Below are 10,438 nucleotides of genomic sequence, written 5' to 3' on the forward strand. Positions count from 1 at the left end.
GTTTTAAAAGAACTTTATATAGCAGAAAACTAAAGTTAGGGTATTGCTTATTTTTCAATGGTACTTTCTATTTGGGTCCCTGTTGCCTATTACTGAGTTGAATTTTGATAGTGATTCAGTGTTTTTAAGCTGTTTGAAGATATTTTCTACCAGTTTTACACTCTACTGTATTAATTAGAAAGACAGCTCCCTGTTGCTCTTCTGGTCTATATGAGCACAATTGAAGATTATTTTTTTATTGCATAGTCAAAAAATTTGTTTTCTTGATTATTTGAATAATAGAAGCTCAATGTCTAGAATTTTGGCAATACACAGAGGCACAGAGAAATAGTAAAACTTACAAATCTGTAGTTCTGATTACTGAGAGAAAGCTTATGAAACACATTGTTTTTATTCTTTTCAAACATAGAAATGCTCTTAAGTACATATTTATTTTAGAGCTAAGAACAAACTTAGAGACTATCTATCTCAGAGTTTTTTATTTTTTATTTCACATTTAATTTTTTTTTTTCCCTGTCTTAGGGTGCTGAAAAATCACAAGTGGGTTTCTGGTGAAGTTCTTCTTTTTTTTGACTCACTGGTTTTTAGACTTTTTTCTTCTTTTTAAAGCAGTGTAACCCGCTTTTCAAATGAAAGCTTACATGAAACTCCAGTGTGTAAAACTGTTGAAAACATAATTGTTCTGGTTGAAGCATGGGTAAGGGGATCTGGGATTTTTCTTCACCAGTGACTTCATGGGCATGCCAAGAAGCTCCAGAACTCCAAGAAATAGTTTAAAAGCCCCTTTCTCTTTCTTTTTGGTCAGTTTATTTTAAACCAATAATAAAAACCCCTTTCTAGGCCAACTTGTAGCCTAGAGAGATAGAGTGGCTTATGAAAGTTCACAGCAGTTCAGTGGCAGAGTCAAGACAAAACGTCGGAATATTTACTGCAGGTCATTGCTCTTTTCCAGTGTACCCACTTCAGAAGCTGTGATTTCACTATACATACTTGAAAAGCTGTGGTATTTGTTGGCTATTGTTTTGAAACAATTATTAAGATGTTAAATTTCATGATCTTTATATTAAAATTTCAAACAAATAATTTGGTACTAAATAATTATATTAAACTCTCATAGTTTCCTTTCTTTTCAGGAAGGAGATGGATAAAGCAGATGTTTATTGGGGCATTCCTTATCCCAGCTATGGTGTGTGGCACTGCCTTCTTCATCAATTTCATAGCCATTTATTACCATGCTTCAAGAGCCATTCCTTTTGGAACAATGGTAAGTTGCTTGAATCTTACTTTTAAACTGAAAAAGTATACACATTCTAATAGACCTACTGTCCCTCCAAAATACGTCTTATTAGATGTTTTAATAGTTTCAGTCAGTTCCTACCCAGTCCTGGAAAGTTAGATGAGGAAAATACTGTTGTTGTTAGCCTCCATAAAATTTTGGTTAAGTTTAAACCTATAGTTGGCTTTTTATTTTTTCTTGATTCTGTAAGCCTGTAAAGTGAAAGGCTGACTTTAAAAGAGAGCACTGGCCAGGCACGGTGGCTCCCGCCTGTAATCCCAGCACTTTGGGAGGCCAAGGCGGGCAGATCATGAGGTCAGGAGATTGAGACCATCCTGGCTAACACAGTGAAACCCTGTCCTTACTAAAAATACAAAAATTAGCTGGGTGTGGTGGTGGGCGCCTGTGGTCCCAGCTACTTGGGAGGCTGAGGCAGGAGAATGGCATGCACCCAGGTGCAGTTTGCAGTGGAGGTTGCAGTGAGCCGAGATCGCACCACTGCACTCCAGCCTGGGTGACAGAGCCAGACAACGTCTCAAAAAAAAAAAAAAAAAAGAAACCTCACTAAGCATTTATGTCAATAATATACGTTGCTATAGATGTTAAAATGTGTTCACATATCTTACCTGTAAGCACAGGCTTGGAAATGCTTTGAATTATTTAAGTATATTAAAACTAGAACACATAAAATGAGTTAACCCACAGTCTCCCAAATCTTGGTGTTACCTTTTTACTAGAAACAGAATTTTAGGCCTAGACTCGAGTGAAGGCTTAATGTACACTTGTGCATACATGTTCATACATCTATATGCCAATGCAAGTTGCAGGGTGGTTACTGCTTTTAACAGAGGCCCAATAACTTAGTCACGGTCATACAGACAGTTAATGGTAGAACTGCCACTAGAGCCCACAATCTCTGTTTTAATCTTGTTTGGGTTTTCTTTCTATTATATGGGAGGTAACAAAGAGTTTCACAAAAATTTCAGGTGACTTTGTTTTATAGTCCAATATTTTTCAAAGACACATTGAATATTACACATTTTTATTAAATCTTTAATACCTTTTAGTTAGGAATATTTTGAAACTTGCTTCAAAATGGAAATTTTTTTTTTCAAGCCAAAGTAAGTGATAATGGTCAGAAAAGGGAAAGGTAATTAATTATATCAGACCAGGAAAGAATTTGCTTTATGGTAGTTGCAGGCCATCAGAAAGTACATAGAGTGAGTCAAGTTACTTCTCAGAGATCATCTGCTGAATTGGTTATTTTCATAATGCTTTAAAAATTAAAATTCTGATTCTGTTAAAATTTTTATCAGAAAGTTTTGAATTTGGTATTGGTGAAACTGGTATTTCAAAGTTACTTTGTCTCGCTAAAATTGTAAATTTTTACCACTTTGTAAATGGAGTTTTAGACGTTAATATTCAGTGTAATTTGCCTTTAGATAATGTAATAATTACAAATTATTAGAATATAATATTTAAAGACTGTGCTGAGCCAGAGAAGGTTTATAAAATTGATCTTTAGTGAATAAAAAGACTAATTGTTGGTACTTGGCAGGCTCCTACAATATTATGTTCTTAATTTGCATTCTAATGAAGGAATACTGGGGGAAGGGCATTCTCCTGGCCTCATGTTTTAACCCGATGTGTGCTTTAGGGTCTCCTTTTCTCCGCTTAAGAGTGTGAAAACTTGTTTTGAATATGAACTTGAAGAACTTGAGGTGAATGTTTCACCCAGGTCTTCATTAAGTACTTGAACTACTTAAGTTTGTGGTTTTAGTTGTTTTGACTTGTTGATATTCTGAAGGAAATGGTTACATATTCTCATAAACTCAGTGATTCTCAACCCTGGGCACAGATTAGAATCACTTGGGGATTTAAAAATTTTAATGCTCAGGGCTTTCTTTTAAGCTAATTAGTCTGTCCTGCTTTAAACCCAATCTGTAGTGTTTACCTGATTCCAGTTCCTGGGATCTGGGGATGGATCTGTTAGCCAAAAGGCTTCCAGACCATAGGTACCAGGTATTTGAGAAGCCAGGTGCCGCTACTAACTGAATACCTTAATTTGAGAATCAGAGTCTTCAGATCCTCCTAAGTGCTCTTCCCCAGGCCTTATCTCTTTCTATCCCCCATTCCTTTGATCTCTTGGCTATTGAGCCCTTTTTCTGGGTGATCTTCACTCTAATTCTCTGTTCTATGAAAGTTTCCACAACTGGCCGGGCATGGTGGCTCACACCTGTAATTCCAGCACATTGGGAGGCTGAGGCAGGCGGATCACTTGAGGTCAGGAGTTTGAGATCAACCTGGCCAACATGATGAAACCCCATCTCTACTGAAAATGCAAAAATTAGTCAGGCATGGTAGTGCAGGCCTGTAAACCCAGCTACTCGGGAGGCTGAGGCAGGAGAATCGCTTGATCACTGGAACCCAGGAGGTGGAGGTTGCAGTGAGCCGAGATCACGCCACTGCACTCCAGCCTGGGCGGCAGAGTGAGACTCTGTCTCAAGAAAAAAAAGAAAAATTAGATTGATTTTGGAAAGCTAAAAACTTTTTCTTTTGGGAATTTGTCCAATAATGATTTAGGTGCTATACCCAGAGATTTTGGTCCTGTAAGAGTTCCTTGGGAATGAGAAAGGATTTGCCAAGATGTTCTGGAAAAGGATTTTAGACATGAAGTCTTTCTTTTGTGGGCTGTAAATCTCAGATCCTAAATTTTGATCTTATTGTAGGATTCCAAAGGACAAAGAACAAAATTACAGAGTTTTAAAACTCATAGAGGCAAGCTAGCATGGGAACTAATCACCTTTCTTTTCTAGAAAGATTTATAAAATTGACCAGGCGCAGTGGCTTATGCCTATAATCCCAGCACTTCAGGAGGCCAAGGCGGGTGGATCACCTGAGATCACCATGGCCAACATGGTGAAACCCCGTCTCTACTAAAAATACAAAGATTAGCCAGGTGTGGTGGCGGGCACTTGTAATCCCAGCTACTCGGGAGGCTTAGGAAGGAGAATCGCTTGAACCTGGGAGGTGGAGGTTGCAGTGATCCAAGATCGCGCCACTGCGCTCCAGCCTGGGCAACAAGAGCGAGACTCTGTCTCGAAAAAAAAGAAAGATCTATAAAACTAATGTTAGAAAAACTTCATCATCTAAGGTGAGCTGTTCACAAATGCTAAAGCAAGCAAAGGGATTTTATAAAGATATCAAGATCAAAGGCTCATTATGTGGGATCAGTGATATAACAGGGTAAAAAAAGAAAAAAGAACGTCTCCATCCCATTCTTCCTCTTTATTTTTCAAATAAAAATGTAACCCTCAAACAAAAAAAGTAGGAGGAAAGATCCCCGGTAAGAGGGAAGTGAAGCCTGAGATACACAAAGCAGTTGATTGTACAGGAGTGAGTACCCAGCCGCCTTAGCTGAAAGTCTTGTTGCTCATAAAAATTTTCTTTTAGAGGTACTGAGAGATTATATTAAGTAATGTTTGAGTAACTGTATGAGAGCAAAGGTGCTGTAAAACTGGACAGGCAAATTTACTTTTCCAGGAGGAAAAAGAAGAAAGTGATTCTACCTTATAAGAGTATGGAGGTATTAGCCATAGTATGTACATCCTATCCTTTAGTAGAAGGTGACAGATATTCTTGTCTCTGACCTATTCAAAAGATTATTAATAACTTAGAGACATGGTGGTGTGCTGATTCAATTGAAAAGGAGTGTGAGACTAGGGAAGAAACTAGTAATATAAAATAATGAACTGGTAATATGAAATAATGAAGGCAACATCTAAAAAGATCTCATCAGACTGAAATGATGTGCCAAATCTAAGAAGATGAATTATAATAAGGATCAATAATAATGCATTTGTATAGTACTTTGTAGTTTACAAAGCATTTTCACATGCATTATCTTGTCTGGTATTCAGAAGAACCCAAAGGGATAGGCAGAGCTAGTGGTGTGGTTATTCCTATTTTACAGAACAGAAAATCAAGAGTCTCCCATAGTTAGTTTTCTTTGTTGTGCTGATGGTGGTGATGATGGGTTTTTTGTTTTTGTTTTTGGCCATTTTTCTTTTCTTCCTTTCTGTCAAAAGGAATCCTAGCTTAATTCTGAGAGCAGTGGATATGTTTTTTTGCCGTTTTCTGTTTGTGTGTTTTTACAGATGTACTGAGGTATAATTAACACATGATAAGTTGCGTAAATTTAAAGTGTACAATTTGATGAATTTTAATACACACACACACACAGACACACACTTGTGAAATCATTACCTCACTCAAGATAAAGATGTTTGCCATGTCGAGAAGTTTTGTTATATACCTTTGTAATTCATCCTTTCTTTTCTTCTTTTTTCTCTCTATTCTTAGGTAACCACTAGCCGACTCTCTCATATCATAGTGTAGTTTGCATTGCTGAATTTCCTTTGAATGGTAGCTCATACAGTATATATTCTTTTTTGTTTCACTCATAAAAGTTATTTTGAGATTTATTGATGTTGCATTTTATTAATCTATCTATCTATCTATCTATCTATCTATTTATTTATTTATTTATTTATTTATTTTGAGACTGGGTCTTGCTCTGTTGCCCAGGCTGGAGTGCAGTGATGTGCACTTGGCTTGCTGCAACTCCTGCCCCTGGGGTTCAAGCAATCCTCCTGCCTCAGCCTCCCTAGTAGCTGGGACTACAGGCAAGCACCACCATGCCTGGCTAATTTTTGTATTTTTGGTAGAAACAGAGTTCACCATGTTGGCTAGACAGGTCTTGAACTCTTGACCTCAGGTGATCCACCCATCTTGGCCTCCCAAAGTGCTGGGATTATAGGCATTTATTAATAATTTGTTCTTTGTATTGCCCAATAGTATTCAGTTGCATGGATATACCATAATTTATCCATTTACCCAGTAATTTACTAGGTTTTTTTGCTATTGCAAATCAAGTTACTGTGAGTATTTATGTGCAGGTCTTTCTGTGGAATTACATTTTCATTTCTCTTGGATAAATACCTAGGAGTAGAATGGCTGGGTCATATGATAGTTGAAGTTTTCAAGAAACTGCTAAACTTTTCTCAAATAGTTTTGACATTTTACATTTCTATCAGCATTCTATGAAAATTCCACTTGTTCCACATCACTGCCAGCACTTGATAGAGTCAGTCTTTTTAATTTTAGCTATTCTAGTGAGTGTATAGTGGTGTCTTTCAGTTTTAATTAGCATTTCCTAATGACTAATCATGTTGAAGATCTTTTTATTTGCCTTTTTTTTTTTGCCATCTGTATATCTTCTTTAATGAATGTTCAGATCTTTTGCCTATTTTAATAGATTGTTTTATTGAGTGATAAGGGTTCCTTACATATTGTAAGTACAAGTCCTTTGTCTTATATGTATTTTGTAAGTATATACTCCTATTTTGTGAGTTGTCTTTTCATAATCTAAAGAGTTTTTTTTGAAGGGCAAAGTTACTAATTTTAAAGTCTAATTTATTGTTGTTGTTTTTTAATTTTATGCTTTGCACTTTTTCTATTCCATTTAAGAAGTCTTTTGCCAAACCAGACATCACCAAGCTTTCCTTATATGTTGTCTTCTAGAAATTTTACAGTTTTAGCTCTTAAGTTTAGGTCTAGGATCCATTTTTGGCTAATTTGTGTATAGTATGAGTTAAGGGTCAGAGGGGTTTTGTTTTGTTTTATATATGACTGGTCAGTTGTTCCAGTACCATTTGTTGAAAAGATTATCCTTTCTCTGTTGAGTTGCCTTGGCACCTTTGTTGATAACCAGTTCACCATGTATGTGTGGATTTTTATTGCTGAATTTTCTCTTGTTTCATTTCGGTTTGTTCTATTTCAATTTGTCTTGTTTTTAATGCTCATACTACACTGTCTTGATTACTATAGCTTTATAAGTCCTGAAACCAATTCTTCTTTTTCAAAGTTGTTTTGGCTTTTCTAATATTCTTTGCATTTCCATATAAAGTTTAGAATCAGCTTGTCAGTTTCTATAAAAAGTCTTCTGGGGTTTTGATTGTGATTACATTGAATCTGTAGCACAGTTTGGGAAGAATTGACATCTTAACATTATTGAGTCTTTTGATTAATGAGCACAGGATATCTCTCAACTTCTTTAAATATATTTAATTTTTCTCAGCAACGTTTCATAGATTTTAGTGTTCAGGTTTTGTCCATCTTTTGTTGAATTTATTGTCAAGTATTTCATATTATTTTGTTGGTGAATGATATTTTTTAAATTTTTTTTTCTTTCTTTTTTTTTTTTTTGAGACGGAGTCTTGCTCTGTTGCCCAGGCTGGAGTGCATTGGCACAATCTTGGCTCACTGCAACCTCCACCTCCCGGGTTCAAGCGATTCTCCTACCTCAGCCTCCCTAGTAGCTAGGATTACAGGTGCGTATCACCATAGCCGACTAATTTTTGTATTTTTGTAGAGACAGGCTTTCATCATGTTGGCCAGGCTAGCCTCGAATTCCTGACCTTAGGTGATCTGCCTGCCTCGGCCTCCCAGAGTGCTGGGATTACAGGCATGAACCACCACACCCAGCCATTTTTAAATTTCAAATTCTGATCGTTTATTGCTAGTACAGTCATGCATCATTTAATGCCAGGGATATGTTCTGCGAAATGAGTTGGTTCACAATTTTTTCATTGTGTGAACATTCCAGAGGGCACTTACACAAACCTAGATGATATAGCCTCCTACACACCTAGTCTGTATGTTATAGCCTAATCTTACAAAGCTATAGACCTGTACAGCATATTATTGTACTGAATATTGTAGGCAGTTGTAACACAGTGGTGTTTGTGTCTGTAAACATAGAAAAGGTACAGTAAAAATACAGTCTTATAATCTTATGGGACCAATGTCAGATATGTGGCCCATCATTGACCAAAAAAAATTGTTATGTTGCACGTGAGAGTACAGTTGACCTTTGGGCAATATGAGGGTTGGGGTGCTGACCCTTACCCCCTGCCCGTACAGCTGAAAATTTGCATGTAACTTTTGACCCTCCCCAAAACCTTAACTACGAATAAGCCTACTGTTGACTAGAAGCCTCATGATGAACATGTATTTTGTATATGTATTATATACTGCATTCTTACAATAAAGTAAGCTAGGGAAAAGAAAATATTATTAAGAAAATCATAAGGTTAGCTGGGTGTGTGGTTTGTGCCTATAATCCCAGCTATTCAGGAGGCTAAGGCAGAAGGATCACTTAAGCCTAGGAGTTGAGGCTCTAGTGCTCTATGATCGTGCCTGTGAGTAGGCACTGCATTTCAGCCTGGACAGCATAGTGGGACCCTGTCTCTTAAAAAGAAAAAGAGAAAATCATAAGGAAGATAAAAATGTATTTGCTATTCTTTAAGTCGACGTGGATCATAATAAAGATCTTCATTTTCATCATCTTCACATTGAGTAGACTGAGGAAGAAGAGGGAGGGGTGTCTCAAGGGTGCTGTCTCAGGGGTGGCAGAAGCAGAAGAAAATCCACTTATAAGTGGACTTAAACAGTTTATACCCTATTTTTGAGTGTTGACTATATGTAGGAAAACAGTTTTTGAGATACTGGCTTTGTATCCTACAACCCTGCTAAATTCACTTATTCTAGTTTCTTTACATTAGTTTTTTACATAGATTAAAATTTTTTTATTATTTTAAATTTTTGTGGGTACATAGTATTATTTAAAAAATAGATTATCAAATTATTTAAACAAAGACAGTTTCACTTATCTTTTTTGGTCTGTATGTCTGTTATTTCTTTTTGTTGTCTGATTGCACTGGTTAAAACCTCCAATATAATGTTGAATAGAAGAACAGACATCCTTTCTTTGTTCCCAATCTTGGAAGGAAGACATTTAGTCTTATGCTGTGAATTAAAATAATAGCTTTTTTTTTTTTTTGTAGATGCCCTTCATCAGCTTGTTAAAGTTCCCTTCTATTTGCAGTTTGCTGCAAGTTTGTTTTTTTTTTTAATTTTGAATGAGTGTTGGATCTTAGAACAGCATTTTCTGCATCTTTTGAGATGATCTGTGATTTTTCTTTTTTAATTCTGATAATATGATGAATATCATTAATTTTCTAATCTTTAATCAGTCTGGCATTCGTTTGATGAACTTCACTCTGTCATGATATATTCTTTATTTTATATATTGTTAGATTACATTTGCTAAAATTTGTTTTTTACATCTAAGTTTATGAGAGATGTTGACCTGTAGGCCAGTCTGGAAGCAAAGATAGAATAAGTAATAGCCACATTCTTGGTTTATGTCTGAGATTGAGAAGATGTGATCAGTATGTAGATCTTTGGGGTATTAAGTACCAAGAGGCAGTACTTGTTTCTAACTTGTTCTTGTTGTAGATAAGGGAGGCCCTCAACATGGAGTAAATCTGTCTTCTCCCCACTGCCTGCTTTCACTCTCCTCTGAACAGTGACTAGGGGAATAGAGGAGAGCCCCATATTAATTTGAGTTCCAGGGTTTTCACCAATATATTAGACCCTCTTAGCTGCTAAATTGTGTTCCAAAATAATGTGGAAGCCCAGATGGAAAACAGATACAAGCATGATTTTATTATTATAGGTATATTTTGCAAATTAAGTATTTTTAACACTCTAAATTTAACAAGAGCAGTAAAGTTGTGATGGATACAAATCTAATATCAAGGGGTATGAATAAAGTAAGCTATTACTTATCTTCAGCACCCAATTTATTTAGTTATCAGTATTGAGAAAAATTCTTACTTCACAAGTGAGTTCATTCCATGTGAATTTTTTTTTTTTTTTTAAACAGCTTGCCTTGTAATCTTGGAGTATTTTTCAAGTACCTTCATCCAGAACTTGATCATAAAGGAGTGGGGAACTGGTTTCACAGCTTAATCACTATTTCTAACAAACTGCTCACATTTTTAATCATATATTAAAGAGTTGGACAAGAAAAGAGAAAATATTGACAAATACTAAGCAGTTGCTAATGTCTTTTTGAGATATCTATAGGTTCCTTTATTGACTGTTATGTGCACTGAAGGCAAGATGTGCCCTCACTTTAGCTGCCACTCAATTGTGTCACACACATTGTGCTGTAATAGTACTTTTGCTTATACAATTTTTAGTGAACAAATATGTGCAGGCCTTAATTGGGATGGGGCGAAGGAGATAGAATAA

General features: G+C 36.1%; 1 protein-coding gene across 1 annotated transcript in view; it reads left to right on the forward strand.

Annotated features, from left to right (window-relative positions):
• TM9SF3 (transmembrane 9 superfamily member 3) overlaps window positions 1-10,438 on the forward strand; it is a 71,071-nt gene that overhangs the window by 42,065 nt on the left and 18,568 nt on the right. The window contains exon 9 of the mRNA XM_011951205.1: window positions 1,134-1,264. Coding sequence (XP_011806595.1) covers window positions 1,134-1,264 — 131 coding nt within the window. The remainder of the gene's footprint in view (window positions 1-1,133; window positions 1,265-10,438) is intronic.

The sequence above is a fragment of the Colobus angolensis genome, unplaced genomic scaffold (genome assembly GCF_000951035.1).
Source record: "Colobus angolensis palliatus isolate OR3802 unplaced genomic scaffold, Cang.pa_1.0 Scaffold316, whole genome shotgun sequence".
In the NCBI taxonomy this organism is placed as follows: Eukaryota; Metazoa; Chordata; class Mammalia; order Primates; family Cercopithecidae; genus Colobus; species Colobus angolensis.